This window comes from Bubalus kerabau, chromosome 2 (assembly GCF_029407905.1).
Source record: "Bubalus kerabau isolate K-KA32 ecotype Philippines breed swamp buffalo chromosome 2, PCC_UOA_SB_1v2, whole genome shotgun sequence".
In the NCBI taxonomy this organism is placed as follows: Eukaryota; Metazoa; Chordata; class Mammalia; order Artiodactyla; family Bovidae; genus Bubalus; species Bubalus kerabau.
Genome location: NC_073625.1, coordinates 134,286,278 through 134,309,740, shown reverse-complemented (window position 1 = coordinate 134,309,740; position 23,463 = coordinate 134,286,278). Strand labels below are relative to the sequence as shown.

General features: G+C 41.5%; 1 protein-coding gene and 1 pseudogene across 1 annotated transcript; one reads left to right on the top strand and one right to left on the bottom strand.

The window, feature by feature from the left end:
* Positions 1–1,392: 1,392 nt before the first annotated feature.
* KCNMB3 (potassium calcium-activated channel subfamily M regulatory beta subunit 3) lies at positions 1,393–16,601 on the bottom strand. The gene is made up of 4 exons (XM_055568996.1): positions 15,983–16,601; positions 7,312–7,503; positions 5,363–5,561; positions 1,393–4,408 (listed from the first exon to the last, which is right to left on the bottom strand). The coding sequence occupies exons 1-4, from the start codon at positions 16,042–16,044 to the stop codon at positions 4,010–4,012; spliced, it is 852 nt and encodes a 283-aa protein (XP_055424971.1). The 5' UTR covers positions 16,045–16,601; the 3' UTR covers positions 1,393–4,009.
* LOC129644482 (60S ribosomal protein L7-like) lies at positions 16,219–17,929 on the top strand (annotated as a pseudogene).
* Positions 17,930–23,463: the final 5,534 nt, after the last annotated feature.

Below are 23,463 nucleotides of genomic sequence, written 5' to 3'. Positions count from 1 at the left end.
TGGGTGGCTGGTTTTTACTACCAACAGTTGACTCCAGTCCTCCTGTTGGTAAGAATGGGAAGGATAATGCATTTTGTAAGCATTAAGTTTATGAATCTATCTAAAATATTATTTAATCTCTCACTATAATAATTCTGTGGTTATGCTAAGAGCTGTGTATATTTCTGGTGATTCTTTTGTTAATCCTTCTAGGATAGCAAGGAGGCAGAACCTTCACTGTTCTATTATTTTCTCAGAATATCTTTAATAAGACTAACCTCTTTAATTCTAGTGCAGATTTCCAAATGTGGTCACTAGCCATTGATTTCATAAGGAAAAAACTCATCAGCTTTATATTCCTATTGGAGAGCTTGGCCTTCATGATTTCTAGAAATGTTTTTGGCTATGGAACCAAAGTTCCAAATGCAGTTAATGTTTTCAGTGTGGTTGGTTGAATAAAATCTGAAAGAATGTATCCTTTTAGAACATAACACTTCAACATCTTGGGAATGTGACACTACCATAGACTACTGACACCTCCAGTGTTGACTTTGGAAGCTTCAAAAAGGAGCTCCCATCACCCTCTTTAGCCCCATTTATTGTCACAAATCTATTTCTCTATATTTGTCTTTCATTGAGTTAGAGTCGTGTAGTATACCACATTAGTTAGGAGGAAAATGTTTTAAATGTTCTTTTAATGATGGCCCAAAAAAGTATTTGACACAGCAAGTGCATGTGTTACTGTACTGAGAATACAGAATAATAACAGTGTCACTAAATTTAAGACCTTGTCCCAGTCATGCTCTTCCTGGCAAGAAGTTTGGCCTGTGACTGCACTTATTGTTTGTGCTCATCAGAAACTGTCAATGTCTGCTTTAACTTTGCAGTCTGTAACATCACGCTGTTTATTAAAAAAAAAATTACTTTAACTTGTGTCCAAATAATCCTTAGTGTACTATATGTTGAACAAAAAAACTGTGATAATTACACTTGCCATTTAATACTTAATAGCAAACCATCTTTTTAATACTTAACAGCAAACCACTGTTGGTAATAATCAAAATTTAGCTGAATTTTTCTTATCAACAATGACTAAGTATAGTTGATTGAAAACCTGAAACTATTATGCCTTAAAAGCCAATTTTTCTGTCGCAGTAACATGATGAATATTGAAGAAATATCAGTTTAAATATTAACTTCCTTTAAACATGAAGAATTATATGCTTGTATTTTAAGCAGAGATTACATGTGTACACATACACGTATGAATGTGTCTGTATGTGTGGACAGATTTTTTTCCCAAGTCAGTTGATGACCAGAACCTAAAAGTGAAGTTCGTCTAGAAGCAAACTGGTTTTGCATTCAGCTATCATAAACCTTGCAGAAGGTAAGTCTGGGCTTTTCTTGGACCAGTAATGCACATGGGCATTAATATTTAGTGCTTCTAAGCAATTCACAACGAAAAATTGCTAAAATTTTCATTTGCCAAATGGTTTGAGTTAACGTTGTAAGTTGACTTTGTTCTTCAAGCATAATGTCTCTATTTCCTGAGATGAGCCAAGTAGCTACTATATAAATGGAAAGCTATAGTATTTGAAACACTTCAGGTTTCACACTTTCATACGCTTTAGGTTTCCGATTGTTTTTAATTTGTTGGGAGAAAAATCCAAAGAGCTGCATATTGTTAGGTGGGTGTCAAACTTACTAAGAAATGGAATAGATATGTGACCTTAATTTAAGAAATCTAGAAAATCTCAATTTGTGGAATGACTTTAAGTGTATGCATACATGTATTTTATTACATGGAAGTCTTTGGCATACAAAATAATCTACTACAGCCTTCTAAAAGAGCATGTTCCGAACTCTAGATACATATCATACTTAGCCAAGAAAAAGTGGGGAGGAATCGGCTCCTGCATTTCCTTACCCCAGCCCCTGTTCCAGCTGTCCAACAAAAGGTACCAAGACAGGTTGAATTATTTTATTTTTAATAAGAACTGTACATACTTAAGGTTTACAATATGGTGATTTGATATACATATACATAATGAAATGATTACTATAGTCAAGCTAGTTAATGTATCATTCACGTAGTTACGTGTGTGTGTGTGTGTGTGTGTGTGTGTGTGTATGTATGTGTGTGTGTGATGAGAGCACCTAGACTCTTCTCTTAGCAAACTTCTGGTACTCAATGCAGTATTATTAACTATAGTCATTATGTTGTACATTAGATCATGAGATTTATTCATCTTAAAATGAAGTTTGTACACTTTAACCAGTGTCTCCCCTATTTCCCCCACCCTGCCCCTGGTAACCAGCATTCTGCTCTCTGCTTTTTATGTATTTGACTCTCTTAGATTCCACATATAAGTGAAATGAAGTTTTTTTCCTTTCTGTGTCTGGATTATTCTTAGCATGATGCCCTCCAGGTTCATCCATGTTGTTGTAAATGTCAGGATCTCTTTTTCAGGATGAAAAATATTCCATTGTATGTATGTTTACACACACACACACACACACATATATATATCACAATTTATTCATCCGTCGATGGACACTTAGGTTGTTCCATATCTTGGCTGTTGTGAACAGTGCTGCAGTGAACATGAGAGTACAGATATTTCTTGAAGGTACTGATTTCATTTCCTTTGGGTATATACCCAGAAGAGGAGTAAGGCTAACTAAAAATTGAAACTTAGCAAAAGTTTTGTTATCTATCTACTAGGTACCAGAAACCAACCTAGGTGTTTTACATACTTTGCATTTTTCTTCCCTAAAAATAACCTCATGAAAGAAAAGACCCATCCCCATCTTACGGACGAGAAGAGTGGCTCAGTTCAACTGACTTGCCCAAGGACACGTATCTGAAAAGCTGTAATTATGGCCTACAAATTAAAAAAAATCGTATTCTGAGACACATGTTCTCTCCACTATTCCACACTAGCAGGAGAAAATACCCAGATTGTTCACTGCTGGTCAAGTCAATATTGCTCTATTATTCAGTTTGTTTAATAATGTGTGACTTGCAATTATTGCTAAAAGGCATTAAACTGGCTTAGAATCAAAGTTTGTTTTGATTACATCTATGTATCAGAGTTGCTTCAAAAGTCATCCTTTTTATTGTCCATGATGTAAGTTTTTTAGTAAAATTGTAATGATACTTTGAGGAACATTGGTTTTCAAAATGAAGTCTGTTTTCAACTCATATTCAGCTTAATCTGAAAAGCACTTGTTGGGAGAGTCTTGTGATACTATTTCATAACCATGGTTGATTGATTAATTAAAGTACGGACAATTGTTGACTATCCATGTGGGACTTTTCTATGATGCGGATTATCTGAGATGAATGTTAAATTCTATCCGGTACAGCTTCTCCCTAACTTGATAACATTTCTAGCCACCTCTCCCACTCCCTCCAGAGTGTACACAAAGAGCAAAATGAACTTATGGGAAGCATAATTAACTAGAAAGAAATGTTTCTAAAAGAAAAATCACATGGTACATAGCAAGGTTAAGTACAGATAACACTAAGCTTAGTGAATTTCCCAGGCAGCAGCTTTCCTCTTTTCTCATGGACGATGAGGTAAAATGGTAGGTCCATGTTTTCTGAAATTACCAGATTATTATCTTCCTGTAGTGTATGAAATAAGATTTTTTTGACAAGTGTTTTAATGTACACTGCATTGCATGGAACTAGACTGCCTGTTCAGTGCTCAGCAGGTTAGAAACTTGCATCACTTATTTTGACAGTGACAGGTTCTAACGGGCTGATACTAGACGAAGCACAATGACCGTGAGCTCCTTTTACCCTGTGGAAACAAAAGGTGCTTCCCTGGCTCATGTGGAGAGATTTGGAATAAAAAAGATGGTGAATTTATATTTATTTATCAAATAGAATATACAATGAGACTTTTTAACATTTTTCTTTCCCACATGAAATAACCATGCTTTGTTTCTACACGGTTAGTTTGCAAGTAGGCATAATCAGGCCCTCAAGTGCAGACTCTGCAGGAATCTGAAGGCCAGGACTTTAATTTGGCCACCATCTTAAGGATTCTCTGCTCCTTCCTTTGCTCCTCCCAACACGCCACAGTTTGAATTGATGCTGTGCCACGTGAAGAACTTTGCCACTTACCTCACCTCTGAATGCAGTGCTGTGTTTTTCACACAAGAAGGACAGGTACTGTGTTAATCTCACCATGCCAACTATCAGGACACCACCCAGCAGGGTCAGCGAAGGCCAGAATAAACAGTGGAAGATCACCATCTGGTCGTACTTTTTTATGAGAATGACATCTTCAGATTGGCTGTCTGGACTGTAGAAGCATGAAAACGGGGTCCCATTTTTGTGATCAAAGAATTCCTTTATGTCCAGAGCACCACTGAGCAAATCATTTCTATCCCGGTGGCACTTAGGTGTATAGAAGCACTAGGAATACAGAGGAGGAAGAAAAATGAGGGCGCTGGCTCTGAAATCAAACGCTTTAAAGTTTTAATTCTGAAATTGTTTCACAGCTGAAGCTATTAAGAGTTTTAATCTCTGAAGGTGATAAGACCTATTACATAGCTCATGGGGAAGGGGTGCCAGGAGAGCAAATAGTGAACTGGCCATTTCTGAGCACTAAAGATGTGGGAATAAAGACACTGAGGTTTATTACCATATCCACTAAGCACTCAAGACACTCTGCCGTCGGCCTGCAAAAACATTCGAGACCTTAAAGGTTATGGCATCCAAAACAGAAATCACCAGATTGAAACCAGTGCTTAAGTAAACACAAAGAAGTGTAAAATGTCAACTAATTTAAGTCAACTTTTTATAGTTAGGTGAAAATGTACTTTTTAAATCATATGAACCTGTTGCTGCTGCTAAGTCGCTTCAGTTGTGTCCGACTCTGTGCGACCCCATGCACTGTGGCCTACCAGGCTCTGCCATCCATGGGATTTTCCAGGCAAGAGTACTGGAGTGGGGTGCCATTGCCTTCTCCCATGAACCTGTTGAGTATCCTTTAAAGGATAATCTTTAAATTTCTTCGGTAAGAATGATTGTTTGATTTAAGGTGGGCTGTAAGTTCATTTTAACATTTTCGATACGATGAGGAATGGAATCTCCCAACAAGAAGTTAAGACTACTTACAAATAATTTTGTTCACTGTCTCAAGTCTTTAAATTCCAGACACCAACATGAACTCTCTTTTCTATATACCCCATTTTCCTCCAAGAATGCTTTTAGCTTCATTTATCCTGATTGGGTCACTATTGATACGTTCACTGGAAGAAAACAGCTTATCTAGAGATGGCCCTAGGTACTGCACCTTGCTAGGGACAGTCTGCCATGGGAAGGTTGCTATAATTAGAACACTTTCACACATGAAATTTACAGTACCTTGGAATTTATCTGGACAGCCTCTTCATTATAACGTAGGAGCACTTTATGACCTGAATGGGTGAGGTTCACAAACAGCTGGAGACACGGGTACTTGCCCTGACCTCGGCAGTCCATCCCACAGGTAAATGCACAGTCCATCCAGTCATCCATGATGTGCGCATGAATGATAGTGCAGTTCGATTCTTCTCTCTGAGTGCTTCCATTGGGAAAAGTAAATAAATGATTTTCATCCCTAGAAAATTTAGTCCTGTATTTCTAATGTATTTCAAAGCAAGGTAGGACCCATCACAGAAGGCATTTAGCGATTCAGGAGCACAGAGAACCTTGCAACGGGATAAACAGCAGCAAGGTACCAAGTTCCATCTCAGTTATGACCCTTCTGGCATATTTCTCACTATAGATCAATGATTTTCGAATTTCAGAATCACCTGAATGGGTTTGTTAAAATGAGGAATTTGTTAAAACATGGGTTCTATGACTTCCAGGGATTTGGATTCAATTGGTCTGAGTTGAGGCCCAGAAATCTGTGAATTTACCAGTATTTAAGGTGCTTGGGGAAACATACTTTTTAGTAATATTAGCCTAAATACTATAACCACAGAAATTCACATTCAGAAATCTTACCATCTCTTCCTGCCTCATCAACTCAAGATCTGCCCACTGGCTTCTCCTGGTGAAAATGTGCCTTTGGAAGGAGTCCAGCCACAGGGCTCTTAGGCAACTTGGCCATTCCATTTACCCTCTCTAAGAGGCAAGTGCAAATCATATGAGGAATCCCATTAGAAAACTTGCCTTATTTTAACGTTAGTAAATTCCTTAAGGTCAAGAACTATATCCTCTGCATCTTTATGTTCCTCAAAGCAGAAAGCACAATGCCTCTCACATAGTAGAGGCTCAATAAGTGTTGTACTGAACTAAATTTTACTTGGCTTCCCTGGTGGCTCAGTGGTAAAGAACCTGCCTTCCAATGCAGGAAACACAGGTTCTATCCCTGATCCAGGAAGATTACACATGCCTCGGAGCAACTAAGCCCCTGCACCAGAACTACTGAGCTTGTGCTCTAGAGCCCAGGAGCTGCAGATACTGAGCCTACGTGCCACAAGTACTGAAGCCTGGTGCCCCAGAGCCGGTGCCCCACAAGAGAAGTCACAGCAATGAAAAGCCCGCACACCACAGCTGAAGAGTAGCCCCACTTGCCGCAACTAAAGAAAAGTCCACGCAGCAACAAAGACCCAGCATAGCCCCAAATAAATAAATAACAATTATTTTTAAAAATATTACTTGGAAAACATTCCTTGAGGATTTACACCACACGCATAGAATGTCATAGATAGAGTGAGAAGGGGTAGACAAATGTCCTGCCCCTGAAGACTGTGGTGGTATTAACCTTGGGTATTTTCCTTGGCCCTTCTGAGCCTGAGAGTTCTCATTCATAAAGTGAAAATCAAAATAATAATGCTTCCTTCATGGACTTGCTCTAAGTTTATATGGGGATAAAATATATGTTTGATATATAGTATATATTTAATGGTAACTTATTACATGTGTTTAATAAGGAAACTACTTAAAAGAAAACTAATATTTATTGAGCAACTACAATGTGCCAGGTAGATATTACCAAACTCAAAAACTCAGACTCAAAAAATTTTTGTTATGTTCATGCAGAAACTCATGCTCATCTCCTTCCCTAGGATGCTAGTGTATTAAAGAATGTATTACCTGCAGGGATATCGAATATGTGGACCCCCTATTGAAAGACTTTGGAGACTTGAGGAGCAGCAAAGGAATGTCTTTCACTTTCTCACCACCCCTTCCTCCACACCCACCTGCCTCCCAGCACTAAGAGAAGAACAGGGATTCTGGAGAAAGCAAAGCCAGCCTCCCCTCTCTTCTATCATTGTGCCTACACCTAGGATAAATGTTCTGTCTCCTCTCTCTGTTCTCACCTGAGCAAGAAGGGCTTCAGGATGGTTACTCCAAGCACGAAGAACATTAGGACCGAGAAACTCATCATTGCAAACCCTAGCAGCGTGGCCCGGTCCTCTCCAGCACTGGATGGCAGCTTCCTGTGCACGTCTGGGGGGCCTCCATCATTGTGGTCTGTGTTTCTCCTCGTCCCTGAGGTAGAAAAGGCTGGCCTTCATGGGAACAGGGAAGGAGATATTTCAATAAATTGGGACCCCAGTTCTCATAAACAGTTGGGAGCAGTAGTGATTATTTTGCATGATATAGAAATGTTGAATCACTGCATTGCACACCTGGAACTAGCATAGTGTTGTAGGCCAATTATACTTCAGTTTTTAAAATTAAATAAACAGTATTTGTTTTTAAAAGCCTGAGTTTAAATTCTAACACTTCCGGAAGAAAGCATAATAGAAATCCTTTATGACCTTGGTGTAGGCAAATATTTCTTAGATACAACACACAAGCACAATCTGACACACAGGCACAAAGAGAACTGATTAGTAAACTGGACTTCATTAAAACTTCTGCTCAAAAAAACACTGTTTAAAGAATGAAAAACAAGACCAGACTGGAAGAAAATATTGGCAAATCATTTATCTGATAAAGGTCTTGAATCCAGAACACATATAAAGAACTCTCAAATTCAATAATGCCACACAACACGAGTAACAGTTTCAACAGCCACTTCAGAGAAGGTATATACATAGCAAATAAGCACATAAGATCTCGTTAGAAACTTGTACATTAAAACTACACCAACATACCACATCATCCCCACTAGAATGGGTTAAACCAAATCAACAGACTGTATCAAGTATTGGAGATGATATAAGGAACTAGAACTCTCCTGCACTGCTGATGGGAATATAAAACGGTATATCCACTTTGGAAAACAGCTGGTATGTCCTAAAAAAGTTAAATATATAGGGGACCATATGACCCAGGTGTTCCATTTCTAGGTATGTATTTACCAAGCAGAATGTAAGCACACGATCATACAAAGATGTGTACACAGATGTTCTTGGCACCCCAACTGTAAGGATCCCAAAACTGAAAACAACCCAAATATATGATATACTTTTATCAATAAGTATAAATTCTTACATTTGTATAAAGGAATACTATGAAGCAACAGAATCGATAAACACAGTATTCATCATATCAGATCAGATCAGTCACTCAGTCATGTCCGACTCTTTGCGACCCCATGAATCACAGTACTCATGCTGCTGCTGCTGCTAAGTCGCTTCAGTGTGTCCGACTCTGTGCAACTCCATAGACGGCAGCCCACCAGGCCCCGCCGTCCTGGGATTCTCCAGGCAAGAACACTGGAGTGGGTTGCCATTTCCTCCTCCAATGCATGAAAGTGAAAAGTGAAAGTGAAGTTGCTCAGTCGTGTCCAATTCTTAGCGACCCCATGGACTGCAGCCTACCAGGCTCCTCCATCCATGGGACTTTCCAGTCAAGAGTACTGGAGTGGGGTGCCATTGCCTTCTCCCCACAGTACTCATAATGGACCTCAAAATAATTATGCTGAGTGAAAAATGCTGAACAAATTAAAGAGGCCACAGTGTATAATTCCATTCCAACAAAATTCTAGAAGATGCAAACTTACCTTTAGTGACAGAAAGCAGATTAAACAGTTACCTGGGGGTTGGAGGACATGCTATGGGCTTCCCCTGTGGCTCAGTGGTAAAGAATCCGCCTGCAATGCAGGAGCCACAGGAGACGCGGGTTCGATCCCTGGGTTGGGAAGATGCCCTGGAGGAGGAAATGGCAATCCACTCCAGTATTCTTGCCTGGAGAATCACATGGACAGAGGAGCCTGGTGGGCTACAGTCCATAGGTCCCAAAGAGTCACAACTGAAACGACTTAGCATGCAAGCAGCATAGGGGACATGCTAAGGGGCACAAGGAAACCTTCATGGTTGTAGGTGACGGGTATGTTTCTCATCTTGACTGGGTGATGGTTACACACATATGTCAAAACTTACCAAGTGGTACACTTTAAATATGTGCCATTCATCATATTTCAAACATAAAGCTTTTTTCTTGACAAATGTTGGAAGAAAAAAAGTGGGACATTTACCAACCCATGGTGAAGGGATGATCCCCTCTGCCGTTTACCTGAGGGGTGTGGGCAGAGTTGATGCAACACAGTGAGATCTTACATTCAGAGCTCAGTCCATCTAAACAAGCTAAAATGACACGTTATAATTTTTTTTAATGTAACAAATAAGACTAAGGAATGTTGCCTGGGTAAAGTCTTTAGAGATCTGTTTAATCAATGACTAGGAAAGAATCACCTGTAAGTAGCTTTCATGTAAACTTACTTATCTCTCAGGGATATTGTATACTCCCCCAGAAAATATTTTTTACATTCCTTTATGAATTCCATATGGGAAGAATGACTCCGCAGGCTCCCATTTGGAATTAACAGCATCCTGAAGGAGGATCTGACTTGCTCTTTCATGTCCAGCTGCTGGGAAGACAGCACATCCAGGGCTTTCTGGCCAGGGGCCCAGTCTGCTCAGAACAGCGAGGGTCTCGCTGTGGCTTCTCCCCTTGCCCACCTCTTCTCTGTCTTCACACAGCTCCATAAACAAGGCCCTCCATCTCTTCCTTCTCTCTGCTCTGTACTAGCAAAGGAGGTGATAAATTCTTTCACAAGGGGGCTGTCCAGCAAACCAAGTCCAACACAAAGGTCACCAACTGGTGGCCCGTGGACAGCGTCCAGCCCACAGATGTGTTTTGTTTGGCTTTTCCTGTGTGTTTTTTTAATTGTGGGATTAGCTGCTAACACTTTAAAAATCATGACATTTCTCACACAAATGCAGATTTCTGCTTTTGGAAAAAATCACAAAGGCCAAATCACTGCCTATGAACAGCTGGCTGAGTTGAGCAAAGACTGCCCCTGGGGACAGGGGGGTCTTCTCCAATCCATCCGCCTGTCCCACCACTGCCTATGGACACTGTCACTGTTCCCTGCTCAGCAGGCATTTCTGTCCCAGAGGTATTTCCATTTTAAGAAGCTTAACGAAATCTTAAGCCAAACAAATGCAGCCATAATGGTAAAAACGCAGGCTCCGTCAAGCTGTGTAAAAAGCTTACTAAAATTTTGAAGTGAAGCAAAAACCCTGTAGAGGGAATTGCTAGTTGTTGTCTTCTGAAAGCGTCTTTTATACCTTATCTTTCATCCTTCCTCCTTTCTCTCCCTAATTCCCTTTCTCCTGGCAATATCTTCAGACAAGAGTGAGATTGGAGGGGATTCCCTGGTGGTCCAGTGGTTAGGACCGTGTGCTTTCACTGCTGAGGGAGCGGGTTCAATCCGTGGTTGTGGGACTGCATTCCTGTAAGCCTCATGGCTCAGCCGAAGAAAGAGAGTGTGAGTGAGAGGGAGGTGGGGCAATCCAGTTTGTTCTGGGGGTCTGCTCTGGGAGGCACTACCCTCAGGAGATGATGACAACTTTGTTGTTACACTGCTTTGGGAATCAGAGTCCTGGTTTGGGATTTTTAGTCTCCTTTGATATTTTACTCACCCTCTATCTATCATCCCACCTTCAGAGAATGGGCAGTGGAGGAAAATTTAATGACATCTGAACCAGCATATTTTATAGTTTCTCAACAAATATGATAGTTTGATTAAGAGTTTTAGCCCTAAAGGAAGGTTTGGCTCTTTTCCATATTCCCATTAGTAAAGAACCTGCCTGCCACTGCAGGAGACACAGAGACAACGGTTGGAATCCCTGGGTTGGGAAGATCCCCTGGAGAAGGAAATGGCAACCCACTCCAGTATTCTTGCCTGGAGAATCCCAGGGACAGAGGGGCCTGGCAGGCCACAGTCCATGGGGTCACAAAGGGTCAGATACAACTTAGTGATTAAACCACCAGGTTACCAATACCCAACACCCAGCATTTTCCTCGTGTTCTGAAACTGGGCTTTAGTTGCTCTATATTGTAAAATCTCCAGAGGCTTATTGTCAGATATCTGTGGAATCCAGGCATGAAGAGGCTTATTATGAAGCCTCTCTGGCCATTTCTGACCTATTGATTTAACATACCCAATTATACCTGTGATGTACAAAACTGGCATAACCTGGGAATAAGACCTAGTAGTATAATAGACTATTCTTTCTAATATTTCTGTCCACTTTGTTTAAAGGCTTTATGAAAAGCTGAAAACCTCAAAGACACCTTGTGAAGAAATTATTTCATATATGGAGGGAAAGATAATAAACAATAATTGCTAAAAACGAATACACAGCTATATTTTACTATTATAACAATAACAAAAATCTTCTATTTCTCTAGTAAAATAAACTAGATAACACTTTAACTGTAAATAATAAAAATCCTGGTCAAAGCTTAGGGAAAAAAAAGAGTTTGAAATATGCAAAGGACAAAAACTATGTGAAAATAAGAATCTAGAGGAGAAAGTGGACTGGAGCACAAGTTGATCTTGAGGGCATTTGCAGAACCTGGTGACCCTGAGATTCAGTCTCATGGTTTGTGGGAAGGACACAGGGACAGGAGACAATGCCCAGAGCCCATCCAGGGTATCGGAGTTAACGCTCTCAGCTAGAGCTGGGATCCAAAAGACCTCATACTCAGTGTGAGGTGGAATGGCAAGTACCCACCGTCCACACACAGCTCTCTAGGAGACTGCCAGGAAAGAGCCTTTCTCACACCCTGACACTGCATACAGGAGGAAAACTACAGTCTCCCCTGAGACTTCACAACCTTAAGGAGAGCCTCAAGAGTTTATGACCAGAATTCACACTACTTGGGAAATCCAGAAACCTCAAGCTGAGAATTTCATTCAGTCTTCTCTCGAATAGTTGGTGCCCTCTGGCAGCAGGCAGGAGCCAGTGTATACCTTCTCTGGAGGAGTTCTCCTCCGACCTAGGTCTCCAGGGAGCCCTACAAAGTTTCAAGGAGCGTGTGCTGTCATTCCAAAGTCATAAAACACAAAATTAGGGCCTTGGAGTGAGAAAAATACACACCAGAGTCAGATCCCCAAAAAACCTTCTGATACTGGACAATATATAAAAATATATCTACAATATGTTTGAAAAAATAAAGGAGGGGGTAGATATCAGAAAGAGCAAGAGACTCTAAAACATGACCAAGACAGTATTTAAAAGAACCAAGTAGAATTTCTAGAAATGAAAAAGATATAAAAATTCAATGGAGAACAAGGACCTACTGTATAGCACAGGGAATTATATTCAATATCTTATAATAACCTACAGTGGAAAAAAATCTGAAAATATATATATACATATGTGTGTGCATGCTCAGTCATGTCCAACTCTTTGTGACCCCATGAACTGTAGCCCACCAGGCTCCTCTATCCAAAGAATTTTCCAGGCAAGAATACTGGAATGGGTTGCCATTTCCTACTCCAGGGAATCTTCCTGACCCAGGGAGTGAACCCTTGTCTCCTAAGTCTCCTGTAAAGGCAGGCAGATTCTTTACCACTCTGCCACCTAGGAAGCCCATATGTGTGTATGTGTGTATATATATAACTGAATCACTTTGCTATATATCTGAAACATTGTAAATCAATTATACTTCAATAAAAAAAATTAGTGGATAGATTTAACAGTGATTTAGATACATCTGAAAAGATAATTAGTAAACAGTTTGATCTGCAAAATAGCTAAAGTATATAATACAGAGATTTCTTTACTGGAAAATGCTGAAGAAAGGTTAAGAAGCATGGAAGACAGACAGAAAGGGTCTAGCATAAAGTCTAGTCAGAATTCCAGAAAAAAAAAAAAAGAGAAAAAAGGCCAAGTAATATTTTAAAAAGACAATAATATTAAAGAAATTATGAAGGTCCAGTCCACAGATTCCAGAAGTCAAGTGGGATAAAATAAAATGAAACCCATACCTACATACATCACAGAGATTTTGCACAGAGACAAGAGAAATTTTTAAAAGCAGCCAGAGAAAAAGATTAACTTCAAAGGAATGACAATTAAGCTGAGCGCTTACTTCTCTATAAGAACAGAAGCCAGGAATATTGCCTTTATGCTGAGAAAAAACAGAACTCTATACCCAGCAAATAGCTCACAAGAGTTAAGTAAGAAATAAAGGCATTTCAGACACACACAAAGCTGAGTTTGCCATCAACAGACCCCCACTAAAGAAAAAGGTGAAGCAGTTACTTCAGGCAGAGAGAAAACAATCCAATCTAAGAGCCGAGACTTAGTCAAAAATGAAGAGCAATTACAGGGTAAACAGGTAAGTAAAGATACTAACCTCACAAAATAATAACAATAAAATTTCCATATTTAAATTTTTTAATTAAAATAATGATAAAGGTGATGACAATGACTCTTCACTTACTGGGTTATTCCCTTTGTCTATATTGTTTAAATAGAATGAGAGCAGCAACTTCCTGGTGGTCCTGTGGTTAAGACTGCACTCCCAGTGTAGGGGGTACAGGTTGGATCTCTCACTGGGGAACTAGGATCCTGGGGAACTAGGATCCTTCAGGAAGCATGGCAAAGCCAACAAATTAATTAATTTAAAAAATAAATAGAATGAGATCATACTGGATATAATGGGTTTTTTTTTTTAAGCTTGTCTTTTTCACTTAACATAATAACCACTTTCCCATGTTGGCAGCAATTCTTTGTAACCCTTCTGCTGGGTACATAATATTTCATCAGTTGGATACACCATAATTTCCTTAACCATTTCCCTATTGTTGGATATTAAACTGTTTCCAGTTTCCCCAGGCCATAAATTAAATTTATGGTATTTAAATTTGTGATTTAAATATGTAATTAAATTTGTGGTATTTACAAGTACCTTTCATCCAAGGACCTCAAAGCGCTTAAGAGTGATCTAATTTTGCTCTTCAGCCAATAAGATGAGTGAATAGCATTTTCATTCCTTTTTGCCAGCAATAATCTTCACTTCTAACCAATGTGTGTACCTGGAGGGATTTTATTCACAGTCATGGCAGTACCCACCCCTTCCTGTTGCTCCTCTGCTTTCAGAACTGACTTTCCCACCTTCCTGAACTACCACATTTGCTATGGGTGCTTTCTGGCTTAGCCTGAGGCAAATTCAAAGAGCTTGAACATGTTCATCTGGTTGTGATCCCTGAGGAAGCCAGCAGCCTCTCCCTCCAACACTGTTACTTGGGTAGACTGTTCCTTAGAAGGATGCTGAGGTTCATCAAGGCTTGATAGTTCTGCTGACACTCATCTCACATATGTATGTAATTTTAAGCACTGGGTATGTTAAATTAACATTTCCTTATAATTTGCGCTGCAGAGATGTGGGTAATTATTTTTACACTTCTATTTTTTTTTAATTACAAATCTATATCACAACTTCTTTTGCAACAGCAAAGGAGGTTGAGGAAAGTCAATATGGTCTGTGAAGTTCACCATGAGGCAAGGTGGGTGATCCAATTGTGCATATCAGAAGTGGAAATGGGACACTGTATTGCCTTGGGGAGAACACAACTGCTCTTACTGCTAGTTGACTGTGTTATGAATGGGGCATTAGAACTTGTTCCCTTGCATGTTAGTCATTTGATCTTCTGCCTTACAATGATTCACTTTAATTGTCTTCTCTCAAAAGCATTAGTTCATTTGTAAGGGAGAAGTGTTTTTGCCTCGGTCTCTTTCTTCTGTTTGTTCCTTCCTCCTCCAGCCCTGACCTCCATCCAAACCCCTCTCTCACTTTCCTGCATTCTCTCTCTCAAAGGTGCATGAGCGTACTTACAGAAGACCAGAGTGAGCGATGTGATGACCATTATGATCTTTATACTGTTTCCACTTTCTCAGCTCCCAGCTCCACTCAAGCTGCTAACAAACCACTCAGGTTTCCAGATACAGTGAGCAAACATAGCTATGAAATGTACCCTCCCAGGAGTAAGCTGGCAAGCCTTAATATCTCAGTCCTCAACACCCTCAGGCATTGCTCCTCTCTCCAGGTGGGTGCCCACTTCTCAGTGCCCTACTGCTCCACTCCTGGGGGCAGGCAGATGTACAGCAGCTCTGCTTTGCATTCCCCTGGGGAGGAAAGAGGTCCTCAAGATAACCGGTCTCACTTCCCCCTTAGATAGTAGAGGCGGGTGGCTAATAACAGCAGCTGAAATGTAAAACGGTACAGTTCAGAACGTAGCACTGGCTTTTGCACTAAGGCATGCGGAGACCATCACTACCTCCATCAGCAGACAAGGGGGGGGCAGAGAGAGGTGAAGTGACTTGCCCACAGTCAGGCAGTCATTTAAGGGAGCTGGATTTGAACCCTGGCTGTGACACCAAGATCCAAGCAGTTTTCACCAATGAAACCAATGCTGATAGTAACTTCATTCAACTGACAGACATTCATTGAGCACCAACTGTGTGCTGGGCAGAGTTCTACTGCTGCAGAGCCAGGGAGGTTAGAGTCCTGGCCTCCAAGAACTTGGCATCTAGAGGAGGAAGCCGACAAGAAAGGATGCATCCTATGGTAGCAGCGCTGCTGGGGCAGCCTCCAGGCCCCCTCGGGAGGCATGACAAGTGGACACCCTCTGAGGATAAAGACCAGACTCAACCCCCGAGCTCCTTGAGGCCACTCTTCTTCTAGCCAGTTGTTCAGTGAGATGTCCATAAAGGCTGAGAGATTCTGGGGGTTACTTACCTCCCCTGGCGTCTCTGGCCGCCCTGGAGTGTAATTTGAACAGGGATGCTGAACGGCTCCATGAGACCAGGGGCCTAGGCAAAATGGACTCCTTTCACCAGATTCATAGCCTCTGAGGGCGCCAGAAGGGTGAAGTTTAAACATCAGCGGAAGTGGGGTCCCAGGGGAGGTCCTCAGGCGCATCTGTGCCTCCAGAGCTACCACCTGGGGGTGTGCCGCGCCCGCTGCCCTGGCGAATGGGGAGGTTAGGACAGGCATGTCCAGGCGGCTCTGCAGACTCCTGGCAAGGCAGAGCAGTCCGTCCAAAAGGCTCAGGATCGACCCTCCATGGCTTCTGCGGCCAGACTTTCTCCCCAAGCTCGCCCAAAGCCTGCCTCCGCCTTAACACCTGGGCTTGGTTTCAGCTGTTATGCATCGCCATAGAGACCGAAACGCTTGTGGAAAGTTCGGAGGCCCAAGGGACCCTTTGTAATTGGTGAAGGGCATATCAGTTCAAGGTTTATAAAAAGAGGAAATGTTTTGCCCTGTCCATATTTCCTTTTTTCAAGTTTTTCCATTAGAATATACATTGAAAGTGCTAGTTGCTCAGTCGTGTCAGACTCTTTGGGACTGTACTGTCCATGGGATTCTCCAGGCAAGAATACTGGAGCAGGTTGCCATTTCCTTCTCCAGGGGATCTTCTCTACCCAGGGATCAAACCCGGGTCTCCTGCGTTGCAGGCAGATTCTTTTACCATCTGAGCTTGTGTATGTGTGTGTGTGTGTGTGTGTGTGTAGAATATACATTAATAGATAGCTAATGGGAAATTGCTATATAACACAGGGGAGCTCAATCCAGTGTTCTGTGACAACCTAGAGGAGTAAAATGATGGGTGGTGGGAGGGAGGTTCAAGAAGGAGGGGACATATGTATATTCACGGCTGATCCACGCTGCTGTACAGCAGAAACGAAAACAACATTGTAAAGCAATTATCCTCCAAAATTAAAATAAATTTTTAAAGATTTCTGTTAGAGTGCAAGCTTAGAGGATGGATTTTTCTTGTTAACTGCATTTTCTGATTAAGAGGATTCATTTCTAGACCATATGTGATTTAACAAATTTTTAAGACTCCAAGGGTCATAAAATAACTCACCCTTAAAACTACATCAAAGTTCAAAACAAACAAAAGCAAAACTGTATCAAACCTCTTTCCCAGCTGGAACCATGAAGGGCACCAGAAGAGGAGAAAAAGAAGGTTCTTGCTGTGCCAAAAACCCTTAAGAAAAAGTGAAAGAATTTTGCAGAATTTAAGATCAGGTGCCTGAGGAAGAAGCTTGCCCAAAAGAAGCTACAAAAGGCAAGGAGGAAATTTATCTATGAAAAAGCCAAGCAGTATCACAAGGAATACAGGCAGATGTACAGAACTGAAATTAAATGACTATGGTGGCACAAAAAGTCGTCAATCCGTGTACCGCGGAACCCAAACTGGCATTTGTCATCAGGATCAGAGGCATCAGTGGTGTGAGCACAAAGGTTTGAAAAGTGTTGCAGCTTCTTCGCCTCTCACAGATCTTCAATGGCACCTTTGTGAAGCTCACCAAGACTTCAGTTAACATGCTGGAAACTGTGGAACCATACATTGTTTGGGGGTACCCAAATCTAAAGTCTGTATATGAACTGATCTGCAAGCGTGGCTATGGCAAAATCAACAAGAAGCGAATTGCCCTGATGGATAACATGTTGATTGCTCGATCTCTTGGTAAATATGGCATCTTCTGCATGGAGGATCTGATTCATGAGATCTGTACTGTTGGAAACTGTTTCAAAGAAGGAAACAACTTCCTGTGGCCCTTCAAACTGTCTTCTCCACAAGGTGGAATGAAGAAAAAGACCACCCATTTTGTAGAAAGTGGAAATGCTGACAACAGGGAAGACCAGATCAACAGGCTTATTACAAGGATGAACTAAGGTATCTACCATGATTATTTTTGTAATTTGCTCGGTTAATAAGCACTGTGCTCAGTCACTCAGTTGTGTCCTCTGCCTCTCTGCAACCCCATGGACTATAGACCACCAGGCTCCTCTGTCCATGGGATTTTCCAGGAAAGAATACTGGAGTGGGTTGCCATTTCCTCCTCCAGGGAATCTTCCTGACCCAGGTATTGAACCCACATCTTCCAGGTTTCCTGCTTTGCAGGCAGATTCTTTACTGCTGAGCCACCAGGGAAGCCCCTAATAAACATTGACTGCTTTCAAGTTGGGAAAAAAAAAAAAAACACTGTATATTCTATCTTTGTTTGATAACTAAAAGACATGTGGGGGATCTTTCAATACCACCAAATCATGAACATAAATTACTATTACATTGCAGCTCACCAAAATGACGATGACAGAATGCCAAGTAGACTACTTTTGCTGACTTTTTAAGTAAAGGTAATATTATCTTGAGGCTTCCCTTGTAGCTCAGTTGGTAAAGAATCTGCCTGCAATGCAGGAGACCTGGGTTCGATTCCTGGGTCAGGAAGATATCCTAGAGAGGGAACTGGCAACCCACTCCAGTATTCTTGCCTGGAGAATCCCATGGACAGAGGAGCCTGGTGGGCCACAGTCCACGGGGTTGCAAGGGTCGGACATGACTAAGCAACTAAGCCACCACCAATATTATCTTAACATTTTCCAAAACGTTGGTGTTGGCAAGAAGGTAAGCATAATCTCATCTATAAACATCATGTATATATAGCCATATTAATTAGTACCTGCAACTGTATTAATATCACTTAATGTAAAATATATATACTTCTGATTTGTATTCATTTTCTACTAGAGTTATGGACTACTTCCTTTGTAAATTATTTGTTTTTAATAAACTGATACAATTTGGAGTAAAAACTGGTAGCAACTGGATTTTTTCCCCATCTACCTCCTGCTTGTAACAGCCTTATAAATATATAAGAACTTTCTTTTTCAGATTAGATGTGCTAATAAATTTCCCTGCAATTTAGTATGTAACTGTCTTTGAAGAAGTGAGTGAAAAAAAAAAAAAAGAAGTGAGTGATTTACTGCTATTTTTATGCATTTGGATCAACTTCAGAAATATGGTCGTTTTTGAGCCTTTGAGACCTCCTATTTGAATTTGCACCTGCCTGGGGCTTCCCATTTTATGATTCTAGTTCCACCCAAGTGAAAACACTCATGTAGAATCTTTTAATAAAATCATCTTAAGAGGGTGTGAACAAAGAAAGTGAGTTAATTTAAATTACTTTCAGTTCCAATTCAAAAGTTCTGATAGATCCAGGCAGATTTATTTTGGGTCCTGGACAAGTCTGGGCCTGGTATGTCTTAGAAACAGCTGGCACAACTGGCCATCTGAGACTGACCTCAGATCTAGCCTGTGCTCAGTTTTTTTCTTCCTTTTTACATAGGGTCATGATGGTAAGTGGCTTCCCTGGTGGCTCAGAGGGTAAAGCATTTGCCTGCAATGTGGGAGACCTGGGTTCAATCCCTGGGTTGGGAAGTTCCCCTGGAGAAGGAAATGGCAACCCACTCCAGTATTCTTGCCTGGAGAATCCCATGGACAGAGCAGCCTGAGAGGCTACAGTCCATGGGGTCACGAAGAGTCAGATATGACTGAGCGACTTCACTTCTTCTTCATGATGGTAAGTGGAAAGGAGTAACCTAACCTGTTACCCTTTGATTTTCTTCCTGGTGCCCCTTTACTTGGAAACGGATTGGCCTCTCTGTCCACCAGTACCCTCCCACCCTTACAGCAAGTGCCCATTAACACACTCCACCCAAGAAGAACCTAGAGTGGTTGGTATGACTTTCCATCCCAATGCATCCATTCAGGAACACACAAGCTAAGCCACAAGAAGTACAGTGGTGAGAGAGGCCAGGTGCATAGACCTTCACTGGACACAGAATCTCTAGTCCCCACTCCTGGTCCCTGAGACCCTCCCTGAGTCCCTGGTCCCCACCCTTGGTCTCTGAGATCCTTCCTGAGTCCCTAGGATTCATGTATCCCAAATAGATGGGGAAACAATGACAGACTTTATTTTGGGGGGCTCCAAAATCACTGCAGATGGTGATTGCACCATGAAATTAAAAGATGCTTGCTCCTTGGAAGAAAAGTTATGACCAACCTGGACAGCTTATTAAAAAGCAGAGACATTATTTTGCCAGCAAAGGTCCATCTAGTCAAAGCTATGGTTTTTCCAGTAGTCATGTATGGATGTGAGAGTTGGTCTATAAAGAAAGCTAAGCACCAAAGAATTGATGCTTTTGAACTGTGGTGTTGGAGAAGACTCTTGAGAGTCCCTGGACTGCAAGGAGATCCAACCAGTCCTTCCTAAAGGAAATCAGTCCTGAATATTCATTGGAAAGACTGATGCTGAAGCTGAAACTCCAATACTTTGGCCACCTGATGCAAAGAACTGACTCACTGGAAAAGACCCTGGTGCTGGAAAAGATAGAAGGTGGGAGGAGAAGGGGATGAAAGAGGATGAGATGGTTGGATGGTATCACTGACTCAATGGACACAAGTTTGAGTAAACTCCAGGAGTTGGTGATGGACAGAGAGGTCTCGCGTGCTGCAGTCCATGGGGTCACAAAGAGTCAGACATGACTGAGTGACTGAACTGACTGACTGAGTCCCTGGTCCCACTCTTGGTCCCTGAGACCCTCCCTGAGTCCCTAGCTCACTCTTTCAGAGTAGCTGGGGATCACTTCCTACTCCACAAAAGCCATGAGTCAACCATCAAGCCCACTATTTGGGCCCCCTCCCTCTCTGGACCGGAGGCTTTTCCCAGTTTTGTAACTTCAAGCAACCTTTTATACATTCCCTACCCTGGTTTTCTTTAGTAAAAAAATAAATAAAATTCTGTGTGAGTGGTATGAGTAAGATGAAACTTAATTAGTGCCCACAAACTGCCGTGAAATCCGAAGATGAAAGGGGATGTTATTGCAAAATGCTGGCATCATGGATTCCTGGCTCCACACTCATTTTCTTTTTCCTTGAACAGATGCTTTACTCAAGGGGAAAAAAAAAACCATCTCTCCCTTTCACTAGGCTGGAGAAACCACTTCCTCATTCATTTTCATATTCTCTCAATTGCATACTACCTACTGTACAGTTAAGAATTCTTTGGTAGCTGAAATTCTCCATGTTCATGAGAACTATATTTGTCTTCAAATTTAGAGATGTACAAATCCCAAAACCTAAAAAGTATACAACAGCTTATGTTCTTTGTGAGGTTCCGTGTATTTTTCAGAGATTAAATAAACCCCAAACTGAATAATTATCCTGGTATGAGTAGTTTTTGCTGGTGCAAGCAGCAATTTAAACTGCCAAAACTAAGGTAATAAACTCATCTTATATTCTCTTTGTAGGAAAAACAAACAATAAGGGAGTATGATCTATGCTACACATTTACAGAGTCTCAGACTGGATCTTTCTTGTCCTTCATAATAATGACTAACTCCAGACATCTTTGCTAATCAAATGGACACGGACCCTATGATCTAGGCTTGTGTCAGAGAAATCAGTGCCACCTCTCTACAGATGTTCTTCCTGCTCAGATGAGTGAGAATACTAATGACTAACACTCACTAAGTAGTTACTTTGAGCCAGGAACAGTTCTAAGACTTTACAGGCACTAATTCATTTCTTGGGCATTTTTAAGAGCAGAGAGCTACAGGGAGTTACACAACCTCACAAGAGCCACAGAACTGGGCCAACCTGGTATAGAAAAAGCTCATTGTATAATTGAAGTGGAAACTAACAAACAATAGCTGAAATTGTTAGATGGTTCAAGAGCCCTTGATTTATGGTCTTGTTTGAAATCCACTGTGACCAAGTCTTCACCAGGTGGCACTGGGGACAGACATGTTTGATAATAATGTACGTCAAGGTCACTGATCACTTTGTGAGTGGTACTTGATTTCAAGGGTGACCTAAGGTTCCCAGGCCCCATCTTTAGAGATTCTGATCAAACCATTGAGGTGTAGGACCCAGGAACCTGCATTTTGAAAAGCTCCCTCATGTGATCCTAATACGGGTGGTCCTACAAGTCACGCACTAGAAAACCCTGGATCATGGGTTATGGCTTTAATAGGTCTTGGAGGCCTGGTCTTGGGATCCTAAACACTGCTTCTGGTCCAGATCACAAGACCTCCCTGAAACTCAGCTTACTCCTCTGTGCAATGCAGGGGTTGGAGCAGATATTTAAAGAATTTTCCACGTTTCAGTTCAGTTCAGTCGCTCAGTCGTGTCCGACTCTTTGCGACCCCATGAACCGCAGCACGCCAGGCCTCCCTGTCCATCACCACCTCCCAGAGCCTACCCAAACTCACGTCCATTGAGTCAGTGATGCCATCCAACCATCTCATCCTCTGTCATCCCCTTCTCCTCCTGCCCTCAATCTTTCCCAGCATCAGGGTCTTTTCAAATGAGTCAGCTCTTCACATCAGATGGCCAAAGTATTGGAGTTTCAGCTTCAACATCAGTCCTTCCAAAGGATATCCAGGACTGATCTCCCTTAGGATGGACTGGTTGGATCCCCTTGCAGTCCAAGAGACTCTCAAGAGTCTTCTCCAACACCACAGTTCAAAAGCATTAATTCTTCGGCGCTCAGCTTTCTTTATAGTCCAACTCTCACATCCATACGTGACTATTGGAAAAACCATAGCCTTGACTAGACGGACCTTTGTTGGCAAAGTAATGTCTCTGCTTTTTAATAAGCTGTCCAGGTTGGTCATAACTTTCCTTCTAAGGAGCAAGCATCTTTTAATTTCATGGCTGCAGTCACTATCTGCAGTGATTTTGGAGCCCCCCAAAATAAAGTCTGTCACTGTTTCCACTGTTTCCCCATCTATTTGCCATGAACTGATGGGACCAGATGCCATGACCTTAGTTTTCTGGATGTTGAGCTTTAAGCCAACTTTTTCACTTTCCTCTTTCATGTTCATCAAGAGGCTCTTTAGTTCTTCTTCACTTTTGCCATAAGGGTGGTGTCATCTGCATATCTGAGGTTATTGATATTTCTCCTGGCAATCTGGATTCCAGCTTGTGCTTCCTCCAGCTCAGCATTTCTCATGATGTGCTCTGCATATAAGTTAAATAAGCAGGGTGACAATATACAGCCTTGAAGTACTCTTTTCCCTATTTGGAACCAGTCTGTTGTTCCATGTCCAGTTCTAACTGTTGCTTCCTGACCTGCATACAGATTTCTCAAGAGGCAGGTCAGGTGATCTGGTATTCCCATCTCTTTCCACCTTTAAGATCCAATAAAAATATGAAGCTTCTCTGGTGGCTCAACCAAGTAAAGAATCCACCTGCAATGCAGGAGACTGCTTACAATGTAGGAGACCCAAGCTCAATCCCTGGGTCAGGAAGATCCCCTGGAATAGGAAATGGCAACCCACTCAAATATTCTTGCCTGGAAAATCCCATGGGCAGAGGAGCCTGGTTGGGTATAGTCCATGGGGTCATAAGAGTTGGACACAAT